Raw genomic sequence first — 20115 nt, 5'->3', positions numbered from 1 at the left:
ATGGACAATTTCACATTTTTCCACATTATATTCTATTTGCCAGATCTTTGCCCACTTATACCCTTTGTCATTTCCTCACTTCACCTTCACAAGTTATTTCCCACCTATCTCTGTGTCATCAGTAGATTTAGCTGCCAGACCTCCTGTGCCTTCAGCCAAGTCATTCATGTAAGTTGTAAAAAGTTGGGACACCACCTCTTGTTCCATCTCGCCAAGCAATGATAAACCTATTTAAGTCTCCTTCTGTTTCCTGTTAGCCTGACAACTTCTGTCCATGCTGTTATGTTTCCTTCTATAATGTGAGCTTTTATTTTTCTCAATCTTTGATGCCACACCTTATCAAATACCTTCTGGAAATATAAGTATAGTACATCCACTGATGTCCCCTTTATCCACAGCACGTATTTCTTGAGAACAATAAATTGATCAAAGATGACTTAACCATATTGACTTTGCTGGATTATCTTGAATTTTTCTAAGTGCCTGCTGTAATCTCTCATAATATTTTTTTAACGTTTTCCCTATGATAGATGTTAAACTAACTGACCTGTAGTTTCCTTCTATCTCCCTTGTTAAATTAAGGAGTTACATTTGCTATTTTCCAATCTAATGGAACCTTACCAAATTTTGTAAAATTGTAAACTTAGAAGATTAAAACAAACATATCAACCACTTCGCTAACCATTTTTAAACTCTAGAATGAAATCCATAAGGAGCCAGAGACTTGTCAGCCTGTAGTTCCAACAACTTGCTCAGTACCACTTCCCTGATGATGGTAATTTTCCTGAGTTTCTTTGTCTGTCCTAGTTCTTCATTTGCAACAATTTTTGGGATGCTTTAATAATAGCAGGATAGAAACTGTCCTTGAGTCTGGTGAGGCATGTTTTCAAGCTTTTGTATCTTCTGCCTGATGGAAGGGGGGAGAAAAGGGAATGTCCGGGGTTGGAGGGGTCTTCGATTATGTTGGCTGCTTTTCCAAGGCAGTGGGAAGTGTAGGCAGAGTCCATGGAGGGCTGGTTTTCGTGATGTGCTGAGCTATGCCCACAACCTTCTGCAATTTCTTATGGTCTTGGGCAGAGCAATTGCCCTACCAAGCTGTAAGACATCTGGAGAGGATGCTTTCTATAAAAATTGGTGAGGGTCAACAGGGCATTCCGAACTTCCTTAGCCTTCTGAGGAAGTAGAGGTGCCGATGAGCTTTCTTGGTGTCTACAGTGTTCGACCAGGACAAGATATTGGTGATGGTTCGCACCTAGGAACTTGAAGCTCTCAACCATCTCCACCTCATCACCATTGATACATACAGGGGCGTGTGCTCTGCCATGCTTCCTGAAGTCAATGACCATCTCCTTCGTTTTGCTGACATTGAGGGAAAGGTTGTTGTCTTGACAGCATGCCACTAGACTTTCTATCTCTTTCCTGTACTCTGACTCATCATTATTTGAGATCCAGCCTACTATGGTGGTGTCATCTGCAAACTTGTAGAGTTAGAGCAGGATCTGGCCACGCAGTCATGAATATATAGGGAGTAAAGTAGGAGGCTGAGGAAGCAGCCTTGCAGAGCACCTGTTTTGAGGATAATTGTGGTGGAGGTGTTGCTGCCAGTCCTCACTGATTGTGGTCTGTTGGTCAGGAAGTCAAGGATCCAGTTGCAAAGGAAGGTGTTGAGCCCCAGTTCTAGGAGTTTGGAGATGTGTTTGTTTGGAATTATAGTACTGAAGGTGGAGCTGCAGTAAATAAATAGGAGTCTGATGTAGGTGTCTTTATTATCCAGATGGTCCAGAGATGAGTGTGGGGCCAGGGAGAAGGCATCTGCTGTGAACTTGTTAAGGCTGGAGGTGAATTGCGGTGGGTCGAGATTGTCTGGGAGGCTGGAGTTCATGTGTGCCTTGACCAGCCTCTCGAAGCACTTCATGGTGGTGGATGTCAGAGCCACCGGGCGGTAGCTATTAAGGCACGTTACCTTATTTTTCTTTGGCACTTGGATGATAGTTTACTGATTGGGCTTCAGCTCCCTATCTCTTGTCCTCACTAATGAATGCTGCAGAAAGTATAAAAGAGTTTATATGTGTGGAAATTTGGTGAGGACAGAAGATAAAAGAATCATGACAATTCGCATGAAGGTAAGGGATCACTTGGCCCTTTGTGTTTGTGCTGGTTAAGAATGGAACAATTTAGGTTACTCTTACTTCCCAGCTCTTAATCTTTTGTCACAGCTTTGGTTAGTCTCTGGTTACAGCTCTTAAACTGCTCATCCAGGTCGCATTTAAATTAGGTTTTATATCTACCACCTTTCAAACTGTGAGTCAGACGTTACTCAGTGGGTGAAAAAAATCTTCTTCTTACTCATAGAACAGTACAGCACAGGAACAGGTCCTTCAGACTGCCATGTCTGCGCCAAACACGATGCCAGTCTAAAGTAATCCCATCTGCCTGCTCATGGCCTGTATCCCTCCATTCCCTGTCTGTTCATGCGTCTGTCTAGATGCCTTTTAAACATTGCTATTGCATCTGCATCTACCACCACCCCTGGTAGCGCGTTCCAGGCACCCACCACTCTCTGTGTGTAAAAACAAAACTAGCATTGCAAATCTACTGTTATCTAGACCCCTCTCACCTTAAACCATTTCTGCCCTGGGGGGAAAAAAGACTCTATCCATCTCTTGCCCCAGCTTCTCAGCAACTTAAAACTAACTTGTTTTCTCTGTCTCACAGTTGTGATGAAGTATCTTCAACCTGAGAATCAAAGATAACATTTCTTTTCACAGATGCTGCTGACATTCTGAGTATTAACTGCATTTTCTGTTGTCACCTCAGAATCTTGCAGGTTTCAATTCTGAACTCTATTGACCATAGACCTAGTCTGCTCAATCTTTCCTCATATTCCTTCATCCTTTCACCCAGTAACGAACATAGTGAATATTCTCTGAATTCCCTCCCATACAAGCATGTCTCTCCTTCACTAAGTACACCAAATCACTATGCAGTACTCCAGGCATTGTTTTATCTAAGCCATGCACATCTGTGGGAAGCTGTCTTCACTTATGGCTCCATCCCCTTTGCAATAAAGGTCAACATTCCTTTTGCCTTTTTAGTTATTTGTTTTACCTGTTTGCTAACTTTATTTCATGTATGGGAACGCCCATGTTTCTCTGCATTGCAGAGTTGGCTCCATTCAAACCATATATTGCTTTCCCATTCTTGTTACCAATGTGGATAATCTCATATTTCCCCACATTATACTCCAGCTGCTAAATTCGTACACACACACTTAACCTATTATACATCTCTACAGGCTTTTTTGCATCCTCCTAACTAGCTTTCCCATCTACATTTGTGGTCCAATCCACTTGGACTTTTCCGTGATATTTGGAAACCATACTGTCAATTTTAGGTTCATGGACTCATACAGAAATAGGCCCTTTGGCCCAACATGTAAGATAAAATAAGATTTCTTTATTAGTCACATGTACATCGAAACACGCAGTGAAATGCATCTTTGTGTAGAGTTTTCTGGGGGCAGCCCGCAAGTGTTGCTATGCTTCTGGTGCCAACACAGCATGTCCACAAGTCCTAACCTGTACGTCTTTGGAATGTGGGAGGAAACCGGCTCACCTGAAGGAAACCCACGCAGTCACAGGGAGAATGTACAAACTCCTTACAGACAGCGGCAAGAATTGAACCCGAGTCGCTGGCACTATAATAGCGTTACACTAACCGCTATGCTACTGTGACACCTTAAATGCTGTGCTACACCTTATCAAGCCCTGGGGATTTATGCACCTTTATGCGTTTCAAGACCCCCAACACCACCTCCTCTGTAATATTTATATGCTCCAGGATATCACTGTTCCCACCCCTCATCTCACCAGCTTCCATGTCCTTCCCTACAGTAAATAGTATTCATTTCAGACTGCTCGTTTTTCATTGCTCCACCCATAAATTACCACATTGATCCTCAATGGGACCTACTCTCTCCCTAGTTACCTTTAATATACTTCTAGAATCTTTTGGAATTCTCCTTTATCTTATCTGCTGGGGATATCTCATGTCCTCAATTTGCCCTTCTAATTTCCTTCTTAAGTGTACTGCTATATCCCTTATACTCTTCAAAGATCTCGCTTGATCCCAGTTCAATGTACCTGACATATCTCTCCTTTTTCCTGACCAGACCCTCAATTTTCCTCATCAACTAAAACTCTCTGCTGTTGCCAGCCTTGCCCTTCACTCTAACAGGAACATAGAAAACCTACTCCCCAGGACCTTAAACCTGTGTCCTCTTGTGGCAACCATTTCAGCCCTGGGAAAAAGCCTCTGACTATCCACACAATCAATGCATCTCATCATCTTATACACCTCTATCAGGTCACCTCTCATCCTCCGTTGCTCCAAGGAGAAAAGGCCAAGTCCACTCAATCTGTTTTGATAAGGCATGTTCCCCAATCCAGGCAACATCCTTGTAAATCTCTTCTGCACCCTTTCTATGTCTTCCACATCTTTCCTGTAGTGAGGTGACCAGAACTGAGCACAGTACTCCAAGTGGGGTCTGACCAGTGTCCTATATAGCTGCAACATCACCTCTCAGCTCCTAAATTCAATTCCACGATTGATGAAGGACAATACACTGTATGCCTTCTTCACCACAGAATCAACCTGTGCAGCCGCTTTGAGCGTCCTATGGACTCGGACCCCAAGATCCCTCTGATGCTCCACCCTGCCAAGAGTCTTACCATTAATACTATATTCTGCCGTCATATTTGACCTACCAAAATGAACCACTTCCACTTATCTGGGTTGAACTGCATCTGCCACTTCTCAGCCCAGTTTTGCATCCTATCTATGTCCCCCGTAACCTCTGACAGCCCTCTACACTATCCACAGCACCTCCAACCTTTGTGTCATCAGCAAACTTAATAACCCATCTCTCCACTTCCTCATCCAGGTCATTTATAAAAATCACAAAGAGTAAAGGTCCTAGAACAGATCCCTGAGGTACACCACTGGTCACCGACCTCCATGCAGAACACGACCCATCAACAACCACTCTTTGCCTTCTGTGGGCAAGCCAGTTCTGGATCTACAAAGCAATGTTCCCTTGGATCCCATACCTCCTGACTTTCTCAATAAGCCTTGCATGGGGTACCTTATCAAATGCCTTGCTGAAATCCATATACACTACATCTACTGCTCTTCCTTCATCAATGTGTTTAGTCACCTCCTCAAAAAATTCAATCAGACTCGTAAGGCAGGACCTGCCCTTGACAAAGCCATGCTGACTATTTCTAATCATATTATACCTCTCTAAATGTTCATAAATCCTGCCTCTCAGGATCTTCTCCATCAAATTACCAACCACTGAAGTAAGACTCACTGGTCTATGATTTCCTGGCTATCTCTACTCCCTTTCTTAAATAAAGGAACAACATCCGCAACTCTCCAATCCTCCGGAACCTCTCCCATCTCCACTGATGATGCAAAGATCATTGCCAGAGGCTCAGCAATCTCCTCCGTTGCCTCCCACAGTAGCCCGGGGTACATCTCATCCGGTCCCGGCGACTTATCCAACTTAATGCTTTCCAAAAGCTCCAGCACATCCTCTTTCTTAATATCTACATGCTCAAGCTTTTCAGTCTGCTGCAAGTCCTCACTACAATCACCCAGATCTTTTTCCATAGTGAATACTGACGTAAAGTATTCATTAAGTACCTCCGCCATTTCTTCCGGATCCATACACACTTTACCACTGCTGCACTTGATAGGCCCTATTCCTTCAAGTTTTATCCTCTGGTTCTTCACATACCTGTAGAATGCCTTGGGGTTTTCCTTAATCCTGCCCGCCAAGACCTTCTCATGGCCCCTTCTGGCTCTCTTAATTTCCTTCTTAAACTCCTTCCTGTTAGCCTTATAATCTTCCAGATCTCTAACATTACCTAGCTTTCTGAACCTTTTGTAAGCTTTTCTTTTCTTCTTAACTAGATTTATTACAGCCTTTGTACACCATGGTTTCTGTACCCTACCATAACTTCCCTGTCTCATTGGAACGTACCTACGCAGAACTCCACATAAATATCCCCTGAACATTTGCCACGTTTCTTTCGTACTCTTCCCTGAGAACATCTCTTCTCAATTTAAGCTTTCAATTTCCTGCCTGAGAGCCTCATAATTCCCCTTACTCCAATTAAATGCTTTTCTAACTTTTCTGTTCCTGTCTCTCTCCAGTGCTGTTGTAAAGGAGACAGAATTATGATCACTATCTCCAAAATGCTCTCCCACTAAGAGATCTAACACCTGACCAGGTTCATTTCCCAATACCAAATCAAGTACAGTCTCTCCCCTTGTAGGCTTATCTACATATTGTGTCAAGAAACCTTCCTGAAAACACCTAACAAACTCCACCACATCTAAACCCCTTGCTCTAGGGAGATGCCAATTGATACTTGGAAAATTAAAATCTCCCCATCACGACAACTCTGTTATTATCACACCTTTCCAGGATTTGTTTCCCTATCTGCTCCTTGATATCCCTGTTATTATTGGGTGGCCTATAAAAAAACACTCAGTGAACACCCAGACACTATCTCTGATCAACAGTACCACTCCCCCACCTCTTTTGCCTCCCTCCCTGTCCTTTCTGAAACATCTAAAACACGGCACTTGAAGTAACCATTCCTGTCCCTGAGCCATCCAAGTCTCTGTAATGGCCACCACATCATAGCTCCAAGTATTTATCCAAGCTCTAAGCTCATCTGCCTTGTTCACAATACTCCTTGCATTAAAATAGACACATCTCAAACTGTCGGTCTGAGCGCGTCACTTCTTTATCACCTGCCTAACCTCCCTCTTGCACTGTCTACAAGCTTTCTCTATTTGAGAGCCAACCACCTCTTCCCCAGTCTCTTCAGTTCGGTTCCCACCCCCCAACAATTCTAGTTTAAATTCTCCCCAGTAGCCTTAGCAAACTTCCCTGCCAGGATATTGGTCCCCCTGGGATTCAAGTGCAACCTTTCCTTTTTGTACAGGTCACACCTGTTCCAAATGAGGTCCCAATGATCCAGAAATCTGAATCCCCGCCCCCTGCTCCAATCCCTCAGCCACGCATTTATCCCCCACCTCATTCTATTCCTATACTCACTCGCGTGGCACAGGCAGTAATCCTGAGATTACTACCTTTGTAGTCCTGTTCTTCAGCCTTCTGCCTAGCTCCCTAAACTCTCTTTTCAGGACCTCATCCCTCTTTCTACATATGTCCTTGGTACCAACATGTACCACAACTTCTGGCTGCTTTCCCTCCTGCTCAAGAATGCTGTGGACCTGTCCAGAGACATCCTGGATCCTGGCACCTGGGAGGCAACATACCATCTGGGATTCTTGCTCATGCCCACAGAACCTCCTGTCTGTTCCTTTGACTATCGAGTCCCCTATCACTATTGTCCTCCTCTTCTCCTCCCTTCCCTTCTGAGCAGCAGGACCAGTCCCAGTGCCAGAGACCTGGCAATTTCCACTTGATCCCTGTAGGTCATCCCCCTCAACAGCATCCAAAGCTGAATATCTGTTTTTGAGGGGAATAGCCTCCGGGGTCCTCTGCACTTGTCTGCCTTTACCTTTCTCTCTCTCTCCCCTGACAGTCATCCACCTATCTGCCTCCTGGACCCGAGAAGATCCTGCTTTAAGGGGCGTGGGGGGTGGGGTGGTGGCTGTCTCCCAATGCACAGCATCTACATAGCTCTCTCCCTCCCTGATGCTTCGCAGTGTCTGAAGCTGCGACTCCAGCTCATCAATTCTGAGCTGAAGTTCCTCCAGCTTCAAGCACTTACTGCAGATGTGGTCACCATGCACCATAGCAGGGCCCACTAGCTCCCACATCATGCAGCTGCAGCACATTGCCTTGCCCTCCATTTGAACTATTTTTTTTCCTACCTAGCTGTAGCCTACTTAAAAGTTATATCAATAACAGTAAACCTTACCCTTACTTACCAGCTACTCACCAGTGTTGTTGCAGATGGCCTCTGCCTCTTGATGCTGAAGCCTGTTGTGCCAAAGCCACTCACTCTGACTCTGTCCACTCCAAAATGGCTGCTCCGCTTGACAATACCTCCTTTTTATTGGCCCTTCTAAATTCTGCTAGAGAAAAAAAGCACGTGTAAACACACAAAACACACGAGCTTTTTAAGTACTCTCACCGTACCTGAGAGGGACCTGCTGCTCCAACGTCTCCTGGGCCAATTCTGTAAAAGAAAAGCCCGCGGAAACACAAGCCTTTCAAACAGTCTCACTGTACCTGAGGAGGACCCGCTGCTCCAACGTCTCCCAGGCTGATTCTGTAAAAAAAAAGAATATGCTGGCCCTAAACTGTTCCCTTCTCACTTTTAAAAACCTCCAACTTGCTAAGCGTTCCATTACCTGCAAACAGCCTCTCTCAACTTAATTAAGCTTTGTTGGAACAGTGTGGGGGGCAGAGGTTGCAAACATCAGAGCCGAAGTGTGATGGGGATTTAAAGAGAATTGCAAGTGGGAACTTGGGTCATGTTTGTGATCTATTTATCTCTACCTGTTCCTGGTTCTGACTTAAGGCCATCTACCTGAAACAGTTTGGGTTTGGCCAAAGTCATTCAGCTCCTGACCTCATTACAGCCTTGGTCCAAACATGGACAGATGAGCTGAACTCCAGAGGTGAAAGCAAGGATCAGGCAGGGCTCTGGAGAGTTACAAGGTAGCAAGGAAGTAGTTTAAGAATGGACTTAGGAGAGCTAGAAGGGGACATGAGAAGTCCTTGGCGAGAAGGATCAAGGAAAACCCCAAGGCGTTCTACACATATGTGAAGAATAGAAGGATGACTAGAGTGAGGGTAGGACCGATCAGGGATAAAAGAGGACGCGTGCCTGGAGTTGGAAGAAGTAGGGGAGATCCTTGATGAATACTTTGCTTCGGTATTCACCAGAGAGAGAGAGACCTTGACGTTTATGAGGATTGCGTACAACAGACTGATATGCTAGGGTATGTCGATGTGAGGAAAGAGGATTTGCTGGAACTATTGAAAAACATTAGGGTAGATAAGTCACGGGGGCTGGCCGGGATATATCCAAGGCTGTTATGGGAAGCAAGGGAGGAGATTGCTGCACCTTTGGCGATGATCTGTGTGTCCTCACTGGCTACAGGAGTAGTGCCAGATGATTGGAGGTTGGCAAATGTTGTTCCTTTGTTTAAGAAAGGGAGTAGGGATAACCCTGGGAATTACAGACCAGTGAGTCTTACTTCAGTGGTGGGCAAATTACTGGAGAAGATTCTTAGAGACAGTGTTTATGGGCATTTGGAGAAGCATAGGCTGATTAGGGACAGTCTGCATGGCTTTGTGAGGGGCAGGTCGTGCCTCATGAGCCTGATTGAATTCTTTGAGGATGTGACAAAGTACATTGATAAAGGTAGAGCAGTGATATACATGGATTTTAGTAAGGCGTTTGATAAGGTTCCTCATGTAAGGCTTATTCAGAAAGTCAGGAGGCGTGGGATCCAGGGAAACTTGGCTGTGTGGATTCAGAATTGGCTCACACATAGAAGACAGAGGGTGGTGGTAGATGGAGTGTATTCTGCCTGGAGGTCAGTGACCCGTGGTGTTCTGCAGGGATCTGATCTGGGACCCCTGCTCTTTGTGATTTTTATAAATGACTTGGATGAAGATGTGGAAGGGTGGGTTAGTAAGTTTGCTGATGATACAAAGGTTTGCAGGAGGGAAGGGTTAGATAGATCTTAGAGCAGGATAAAATGTCGGCACAACATTGTGGGGTGAAGGGCCTGTACTGTGCTGTAGTGTTCTGTTCTATGAAGTGAGAGTAACTGCCCTTGACATCAAGGCAGCATTTGAAGGAGTATGGTATTAAGGAGCCCTGGCTAAACTACAGTCAATGGGAATCGGGGGAAAACCCTCCACTGGTTGGAATCATACATAGCACAGAGGAAGATGGTTGTGGTGGTTGAAGGTCAATCATCTCAGTCACAGGAGTTCCTCAGGACCTAACCATCTTCAACTGCTTCATCAATGACCTAATTTCAATCATAAGGTCAGAAGTGGGGGTGTTTGCTGATGATTGCACGATCTTCAGCACCATTCACAACTTCTCAGTTAATGAAACAGTCCACAAATGTAGCAAGACCTGAACAATGTCCAGGCCTGGGCTGATAGGTGCAAGTAACATTTGTGCCACACATGTGCCAGGAAATGATGATATCCAACTAGAGAAAATCCAGCTATCACTACTTGACATTCAATGGCATTACCATCACTGAATCCCCCAGTGTCAATATCCTGGGGTTACCAGTGACCAGAAACTGAACTGGAGTAGCCATATACACAGTGTGGCTACAAGAGCAGGTCAGAGGCCTGCAGCGAGTAACTCGCTCGCTAACTCCCCAAAGCCTGTCTACCATCTACAAGGCTTAAGTCAGCAGTGTGATGAAATAATCTCCACTTGCCTAGATGAGTGCAGCTTCAACAACACTTCAGAAGCTTGTCACCATGCAGGACATAGCAGCCCTCTTGATAGGCACCCCATCCACAACCATTTACTCATTCCACGACTGACGGACAGTAGCTGCAGTTTGTACCGTCTATAGGATGCACTGCAACAACTCACCAAGACTCCATGGAGAGCACCTTCCAGATTTGAAATATTTTTCAGATTGGAGGCCTATGGCCAGAGTTGTGCCACAGGGATCGATCGGTGCTGGGTCCACTATTGTCTGTCATCTGTATTAATGATTGGGTGAGAATGTAGTAGGCATGGTTAATAAGTTTTCAGATGACACCAAAATTGGTGATATAGTGAACAGGGAAGAGGTTATTTAAGATTACAACAGGATTTAGATCAAATGGAAATGTGGACCAAGGAATGGCAGATGGAATTTAACTCAGACAAGTGTGAGGTGTTGCACTTTGGGAGGTTAAACCAGGCCAGGACTTGCACAGTAAATGGCAGGGCTCTGGAGTGTGTTGTAGAACAGAGAGGCCTAGGGGTACAGGTACATAGTTTCCTGAAAGAGGTGACACAGTTAGACAGAGTGCTGAAGTAAGCATTATTCATGCTTGCTTTCATCAGTCAGGTCATTGAGTACAAGAATTCGGATGTCATGTTACAGCTGCACAAGACATTGGTGAGACTGCACTTGGAGTATTATGTGCAGTTTTGGTTGTCCAGCTGCAGGAAGGATGTTATTAAGCTGGAAACTATGCAGAAAAGATTCACAAGGATGTTATCAGGACTGAAAGGCTTGAGTTATAAGGGGAGGCTGGATAGGCTGGGACTTTTTTTCCTGGAGTGAAGGAGGCTGAGGGGTGACTTTATAGAGGTTTATAAAATCCTGAGAGGCATAGATAAGGTGGATGGTCAGTCTTTTTTTCCCAGGGTAGGGGAATCTAAAACTAGAGGGCATTGGTTTAAGGTGAGAGGGGAAAGATTTAAAGAGGACCTGAGGGGCAACTTTTTCACACGGTTGCCAGAAGTAGTAGAGGCATGTAGAATTAGTGTTTAAAAGACATTTGGACAGGTACAGCAATAGGAAAGTTTGAGGGATATGGGTTAAATGCAGGCAAATGGGACTAGCTCAGACAGGCAACTTGGTCAGCATGGACGAGTTGGGCTGAAGGGCCTGTTTCTGTGCTGTATGACTCTGGTTCAAAATCCACAACCTCTACCAGCTAGAAGGACAAGGCCAGAAAAAACATTGGAACTCCACCACCTTGAAGTTGCCCTCCAAACCACACCATCCTGACTTGGAAATATATGTCTGTTCCTTCACTGTCATAGAGCAATACAGCATGGATACAGGCCCTTCGGCCCAATGACTCCATGCCAACCACGGTGTCCACCGAGCGAGTCGGCCCTTATCTCTCTAAGCCCAACCCCTCCATGTACCTATCCAAGTGCTTCTTAAATGATACTGTTGTATCTTCCTCTGGCAGCTCGTTCCATATACTCACTGGGTCAAAATCCTGGAACTCCCTCCCTAACAGCTTTGAGGGTACACCCACATTTGAGGGACTATAGTGGTTCAGGAAGTCAGCTCATGACCACCTTCTCAAGGACAATTAGGGAGAGGCAATTAAATGCTGGCTTAGCCCGTGAAGACCACAATCCCTTGAATGTATAAAAAAACATGACTGTTCATCTCTTCACAGATGTGGCATGATCTGCGAATTTTTCCAGCATTTTCTGTTTTTAATGTCTCATATTGCTGGCATCTGTACTACTTTGTGTAGGTTTCTTTTATAAAACAAGTTATTGTGCAGAAATATCCACGTTTGATCTTTCTTTATCCTTTCACAGTTTGTAATTTCATGTGTCACGAGAAGTGCCTGAAGAATGTGAAGACTCTTTGTTCATGTTTGGCACCAAACCTGGTAAAGGTAAGGAAGCCAGTGGCATTAGTGAAGCAACAAGTTCTCACAAAGACTCATCATCCATTAGAAATGTACAGCATAAGTGGGTGCCATTCAGTCCACTGTTCCTTGGTGTTCCAAAAACGGCGTTGCTTAACTCCACTTTCTGACTCTCAGCTAATAGTGTAGATGTTACAACTCTTTATCAGGTCCCATTTAAATCCCTCTCAGGCAATGAATCCAAGACCCAGCTCACACTCTGTTTCCTTCGAATCCACCAGTTGTGCCATGTTGTGAACATAAGGACATAAGAAACAGGAGCAGGAGGAGGCCATCTGGCCCGTCGAGCCTGCTCCGCCATTCAACAAGATCATGGCTGATCTGGCCGTGGGCTCAGCTCCACCTACCTTCCTTTCCCCCATTGTGATTCCATGCTGGAGTGAAGTAGTTGCTGTCTTGTGAATGAAGTTTTGTTCATGTGCAAAATAGCATCTTCTTGATAATTTCAAAGCTTGTAAGGTAGTAGACCAGTGTTTCTGAAATACTTGTACACTTTAGTTATTTTAAGTATAATCCAAACATAATTCTCCGAATACATTGCTTAAAGGAAGTGTGGCTGTGGTGTTCTTTAAATTTGATTCAGTTTCCGTTTCTGAGGATTCTAACTGTGTAGCCACAAACACCTACAGAGTGCACAGAATGTGTACTAAACTGCAGAGAATGAAAATTACTCAGTTTTTAAAATTGGAATATAATGCAATGTAAATGGTTAGGGTCAGGAAGGAAAGAAAATTCACCTTGCAACCATCAAATATAATGCAAAGATTTCTCTTAGCCTGTGATGTTCTTCCTGTTTTTTGTAATCTGCTCAGTTGTTAAGTAATAGTACTGTTCAAAATAAGTATGTTATGGGTTTTATTGCTAGGTTGTAATTCTAAGAAAAATCTAAAGGTCACCATAGTGGTATCAGCACAGGAGAATGGGAGCTGGAAAGCTAGATTGAATCTCATATTGCTTATATTCTTGCAAGCAGTTTAAAGACCTGTCCCACTGAATGGATGAGTGCTTCATTTATATTTTACAGTATAATATTTCCCATTGACTGTGATTGGCAGTGGGTGCGCAATGCATTCACCATCAATGAGACTGAGGAAAAGGCCACAGGGAAAGTAGATTTACTCTGCACTTGGGTGCTACCAGTGGTTCTCAGCTGCTGTGAAACTGTATCTTCGATGCACTTAAATCAACACTCACCACCATTAACTATCAAAAGCCACAATAATCAAATAGATCTGATAGTTCCTTGGGGCCATTTCTTGCTTTGTTTATTTGTAAAAAGTGAAATGCAACCCCCCTTCATCACCTGTGCTCCCCAATTTCATTTTAAATTGCTGCCTATTGTAATTGTTTTGTCTATATCCAGCTTGGCCTTACAATTCATGCCTTTGCCATCGTAGCTCCACCTGTTTGATAAACTAAAATTTTATGATTATTTCCATAATTAAGTCCAATTCCCATTATTCACTTCACTGAGACCTGCAGTTTCCTCAGTTTCTTACCTTTTGCAGCCTGATGTTCTATTATTGTTTTAACTTCCTTCAGCACTTCAGCCCTTCCCTTTTCTGTTTTCATCCCATGGCAGTGGGATAGGGCTCTTTATCCACTCATACCTGCTGTGCCATTCAATAAGATCATGAGTGATATTTTACCTCTGTTTTCCTGTCCTCGGCTAACTTCATAACACTTGATTTACTTAAACTTGATCATAATGCCCTCCTTCTTGTAACCTGTCTCCAACCGTGCATTTATCTGCTTTATCTTTCTATTTCGGTTCTCCTTGGCACATGGCAGAAGGAGTAATCCAGATATTGTCATCTTTTCAATCCTACTTTTTTAACTTATTCCCTTGATCCTGGAAATTTCCTTGTAGGACCTCAATTCCTGCCCTCCCTATGTCATTGATACCAATGTGCACCATGATTCTGGGCTCACACCCCACCACCGAAAACTCTTCACCTTCTCTGTAATGTTCTTCACAGTGGCAGCAGGGAGGCAACACACACTTGTTGGACTTTCCTTGCCAGTTAAGAAACTGTCTTTTGTCTATAGAATCTGTAACAAGTATTGGATTTTTTTGTGTTTTTGCTGTTCCCCTCCATCCCACCCTTTGCCCACGGTGTCATACTGTGCATTCAGTTCTTGAAAGTGCTGTCATCTGTACCCATCCCCAATGATGAACTATTGATCACAGTAACAGGCTGTCCGAACATTCCTAGGCTTTTATGCCTTTTCCTGTACTTTCGGCTAGCCATTTACCTGCTATCCTGAACTCTGCAGCCATCTGGCAGATAGGATCCAGGAAATCCTTTGACTGCCTTTGCTCCATGGTGACACCAGCTGTCCCTGAGGTGGTTCACTTAGACTCCGTGGACATGCTAAAGTTCCTACATGGTTTAGGAATTTTAGGCAACACATGTTGGCTACCATTCTGCTCCAGTGACCCAGGTTCGATCTGCGTGCTGTCTGTGTGAATTTTATACTGTATCTTCTCCCTGTGAACACACGGGGTTACTCTGGTTTCCTCCCACATCCCAAAGACGTGCTGGTAGGTTAATTGGCAAGTTTTCCACTGTACCTCGGTACAAGTGGCAATAATAAATCAATTCCAAAATTACCCCTGGTGTAGGTGTGTGATAGGAGTTGATGGGAATGTGACAGAGAGTAGATTTCAAGGAAATACATGGGCGAATGGACCAATGGGTATGTTCCGGGAGCAGGTATAGAGTTGATGAGCTGAATGGTTTCCTATAGATAGCCATAGAGTTATACACCATGGAAATAGGTCCTTTGGCCCTACTGGTCCATGCCAACCAAGATGCCCCATAACAAGCTAGTTCCATTTGCCAGTGTTTGGCCCATAATCTTCTCAACCTTTCCTGTCCATGTACCTGTCCAATCGTCTTTTGAAATTTGTTATTGTAGCTGTTGCTGCCTCAACCACTTACTCTGGCAGCTCATGCCACATACATACCACCCTTCATGTAAAAAAAAAAGTTGCCCCTCAAGTTCATACTAAATCATTTCTCTCTCACCTTAAACCTATGCCTGCTAATTCATAATTTCCCCAACTCTTCCCCAATTCACCCTATCTATGCCCTTCATGATTTTGTACACCTCTATAAGATCACCTCTCAGTCTCCTACCCTCCAAGAAACACAGTCCTAGCCTGTCCAACTTCTCCCTATAATTTAAATCCCTCAAGTCCTGGCAACATTCTTGTAAATCTTTTTTGGACTCTTTCCAGTTTAATAACACCTTTGCTATAACACAATGCTCCAAGTGTGGCCTTACCAGTGTTCTGTACAACTGCCCCATGACCTCCCAGCTTTTATACTCAATGCCCTGACTGATGAAGACCAGCGTGCCAAAAACCTTCACCATCCTGTCTACCTGTGACTCCATTTTCAGAGAAGCAGATTAGCAAGTCAAGTGTTGCTTCTGAAACTTGCATTGCATTTTGTTGTAACGGTGCAGGAGGCTAAAGTAGATCAGTGGGAGAATTAAAGTGGTATGAAATGAACTGAATGGCTGAGTGGGTTGGTGGAAGTACAGTGGACTGAATGTGCCAGAGATTCCCTGAGAATCGTTTATATGAAAATATGGATAATACTACTTGTATTTCTTCTCAATTCCTTTTTTGATTTTATAAATGTATTATCTTAATTGAACAACAATCATCCTTTTAATGTTGTCTCTGACCGTAACCTCACAATTGGTACTTTGTTGGTAATTTGCAGTCAAATGTAATTCTTTACATTTAAATCCTAATTGTAATTTGGAAAGCCACATTTAAGATGATGTTCAACAGCCAGTCAGCTGCCTGTGTCCAATGGCTCTTTGATTCTTATTTGGACTTTTGTGTTCCAAAGAGCTGGAGAGTTCAACTCGGCCTCTTGTCCTCCTGCCTGTTCAACTTCTCCTTTTCATATGTTTGCTGATCAATGATTGGTCTGTTTACTCAGCACATTAGTTCAATTTGTCTCGTGTTCCAGACTCGTGTCGTCCCTCTTGAATGTGTCATTACTGAATATTTACAGGAGGCAAAGTTGAAATATTTGTCCCCTCTGTACCCTGAATGCTTTGTTCTAAATTTCACTTGTCTGATTTTTGCTGCTTACATTTGGTAAGTAGATGCATTCCTATGTGGTCTTGTATTACAGAGTCATTAGGAATTCGAAAATCTTTTTATAGGATCATTAATTATGTTACATACCACAAAGTAAACTTACTGTTCACTTCATTTTTGTTCAGCTCATAAATAAATTCAACCACGGGTGGTAATCTCGCCAGTGCATGCAGGAAATGGGAGTGGTGCCGTCATCGGGTTATGTTCTGCTGATTTGTTTTCCCATGAACACTTGTTCACCTTGAGAGCAGAGAGTGTACTCTGAGGCACGTAATGTGCAGAATTGACAGAGAGGTTGGAAATGAGTGAACAGTGTTCGTCAATGAGCATGGCGATTTGTTTGGCAACCAGCTTTTATAACAATGCTTGACAATTTCCTTGTACTAGAAGGAGTGAGGGTAACCTGAATTTGTGCTGCGAATGCATTCTGTGGGCTTTTAAAGAAATACCTGGGCAAAGAGTAAATGGCATCTTTACTTGAGCAATTAGGGTTGAAGAAAGGTAAATAAATAAAAATGAACTATGGCAGAATCAGGTAAGGGTATGAGACAAATACAGAAAATGCGGGAAGCATTCAGCAGGTCAGGCAGTGTTTGTGGAAAGAGAAACCGACTTCATATTTCATGTTGGAGATCCGTCATCAGAACAGAGATAAAGAAATGGCTTTAAGTTGCAGAGAAGTGGTGGAAACGATGAATAGAACTAAAGGGGTGGAGAAATGGCAGGAGGAGTTCAATCCAGACAAGTGCGAAGTGTTGCACTTTGGGAGGTCAAATGTAAGAGACAAGTATACGGTAAATGGCAGGACCCTTGGGAGCATTGATGTACAGAGGGATCTTGGGGTGCAAGTCCGTAGCTCCCAGGAAAGTGGCAACACAAGGAGAAAGGATGGTGAGGAAGGTGAATGACATCCTTGCCTTCATCAGTCGGAGCACTGAGTATAAAAGTAGAAATCATGTTACAGCTATATATAACTTTGGTTAGGCTACATATGGGATATTTGCCTGGATTAAAGGTTACTGGCTATAAGGAGAGGTTCGACAAACTTCGATTGTTTTCTCTGGAGCGTCGGAGGCTGAGCGGCAACCTGGTAGAAGTTTATAAAATTATAACAGGCATGGATAGAGTAGATAGAGTATTTTTCCCAGGGTGGAAATATCAAATACCAGAGGACACAACTTTAAGGTGAGAGGGGGAAAATTTAAAATAGGTTTATCATAGAAATGACCAGTTCTGATATCGACAGTGAAGGTGATTGCCTGAAGTTGGAAAATTGAGTCCAGAAGATTGCAATGTGCCCACGCAGAAAGTGAAGTGTTGAGTTTCATCTTGCAGAGTTGGGAGTGGGAGCTTTGAAAAGAGGCGAGTCTCTGTGCATGTGCTTGTGAGTTTCACCTTTCAGAGTCTAAAAGAAGCAAATTTTCAAATTGTTTCTAGTTGATTGGCTAATTAACAGTAGCAAATAAAAGGAAGGTCGGTTTAAGTAGAGCGGCCATTGTGGGAGCAGACATTGTGTGAGTGGAGCACTTGAGGCTTTGGCTCAAGAGCTTCGGCGAGAGAAGGCGGAGGCTAAGGTAAGTCTCTGGTAAGGTTCTTTCTGTATTTCTTTCTCTGATTTTTCCTTTAGTGCCAGCCTAGAGTAGTCACAATGACTCCAAGGTCAGTGTGTGTTCATCTTGTGAGATGTGGGAGTTCTGGGAGACCTCCAGTCTCCCTGATAGCTACATCTGCACGGGGTCCATCCAGCTGCAGCTCCTTACAGACCGTGTTAGGGAACTGGAGCTGCAGCTGCATTACCTTTGGCTCCTATGGGAGATGAGTTCATAGATAAGAGCTACAGGGAGGCAGGTAGCTGGTTGACTGTCAGGAGAAGGAAGGAGAATAGGCAGGTAGCGCAGAGTCATTCCCCTGAATAATAGGTGTACCGCTTTGGATACTGTTGGGAGGGGAAATGAACGAGCAGGGGAAAGCCTCGGTGACCAGATCTCTGGCACTGAGCCTGGTCGTGTGGTGCAGAAGGGAAGGGGGGAGAAGGGGAGGGTGGTAGTGATAGGGGATTCCATAGTAAGGGGGGCAGACAGGAGATTCTGTGGGCATGAAAGAGACTCCCGGATGGTATGTTGCCTCCCTGGTGCCAGGGTTAGGGATGTCTCGGAATGGGTCCTCGGAAGGGGGAGGGCAAACAGCCAGAGGTTGTGGTACGTATTGGTACCAATGACATAGGCAAGAAAAAGAGAAGAGGTCCTAAAGAGGGAATATTGGGAGTTAGGTAGGAAGCTGCAAAGCAGGACCTCAAGTGTAGTAATCTCTGGATTGCTGCCTGTGCCACGTGCCAGTGATGGTAAGAATAGGATGATTTGGCAGATGAATGCATGGCTGAGAAATTGGTGCAGGGGGCAGGGTTTCAGATTTGTTGATCATTGGGATCTCTTCTGGGGAAGGTATGACCTGTACAAAAGGGATGGGTTACACTTAAACTCGAGGGACCAATATTCTTGTGGGCAGGTTTGCTAGAGTTGTTGGGGAGGGTTTAAGCTAGTTTGGCAGGGGGATGGGAACCTGATAGGTCAAGAGGATGGAGCATTTAGTGTACAAGTAGGTGCAGAGTGTAGGAAGACTGTGAGGAAGGATAGGCAGTTGAAAGGGCAAAATTGCAGTCAGTTGGATGGGCTGAAGTGTGTCTACTTTAATGCGAGAAGTATCAGGAACAAGGCTGATGAACTTAGAGCGTGGGTAAGTGCATGGAACTACGACAGAGACTTGGCTGTCAAAGGGCAGGAATGGTGCTGGATATTCCGGGGTTTAGATGTTTCAAAAGGGACATGGACGGAGGTAAAAGAGGTGGGGGAGTGGCTTTGCTGATCAGGGACAGTGTCACAACTGTAGAAAGGGAGAATGTCCTGGAGAATGTCTACTGAGTCAGTGTGGGTGGAAGTCAGAAACTGAAGGGAGCGATCACTCTATTGGGAGTATTCTACAGACCCCCCAGTTGCAGCAGAGACACTGAGGAGCAGATCGGGAGGCAGATTTTGGAGAAGTGCAAAAATAACAGGGTTGTTGTCATGGGTGATTTCAACTTCCCTAATAATGATTGGCACCTCCTTAGTGTAAAGGGGATAGATGGGACAGAGTTTGTTCGGTGTGTACAGGAAGGATTCCTGACACAGTATGTGGACAGGCCGACCAGAGAAGAGACCATTCTGGACCTGATACTAGGGAATGATCCTGATCAGGTTTCAGATCTCTCGGTGTGAGAGCATTTTGGAGACAGTGACCATAACTCCTTGACCTTTACCATAGCCTTAGAGGGATAGGAGCAGATGATATGGAAGAGTATTTAATTGGGGGAGGGGGAATTATGATGATATTAGGCAGGAACTTGGGAGTGTAAATAGGGAACAGATGATCCTGGGGAAATGCACAGCGGAAATGTGGAGGTTGTTGCATGGAGTACTTCTGTGGGATTCTGCATAGGTTTGTCCCATTGAGGCCGGGTAAGGATGATAGAGTGAAGGAACCATGGTTGCCAAAAACCTCAAAAAAGGTAGTAGGGATAGTC

At 44.2% G+C, this 20115-nt stretch overlaps 1 protein-coding gene across 1 annotated transcript in view; it reads left to right on the top strand.

Moving 5' to 3' along the window:
• The window catches only part of LOC127580818 (diacylglycerol kinase theta-like), a 200583-nt gene that overhangs the window by 15167 nt on the left and 165301 nt on the right, over positions 1–20115 (top strand). The window contains 1 exon segment of the mRNA XM_052034735.1: positions 12318–12397. Coding sequence (XP_051890695.1) covers positions 12318–12397 — 80 coding nt within the window.

The sequence above is a fragment of the Pristis pectinata genome, chromosome 2 (genome assembly GCF_009764475.1).
Source record: "Pristis pectinata isolate sPriPec2 chromosome 2, sPriPec2.1.pri, whole genome shotgun sequence".
NCBI lineage: Eukaryota > Metazoa > Chordata > Chondrichthyes > Rhinopristiformes > Pristidae > Pristis > Pristis pectinata.
The sequence above is the reverse complement of the archived record's forward strand: the minus strand, read 5'-3'. Positions and strand labels throughout refer to the sequence as shown.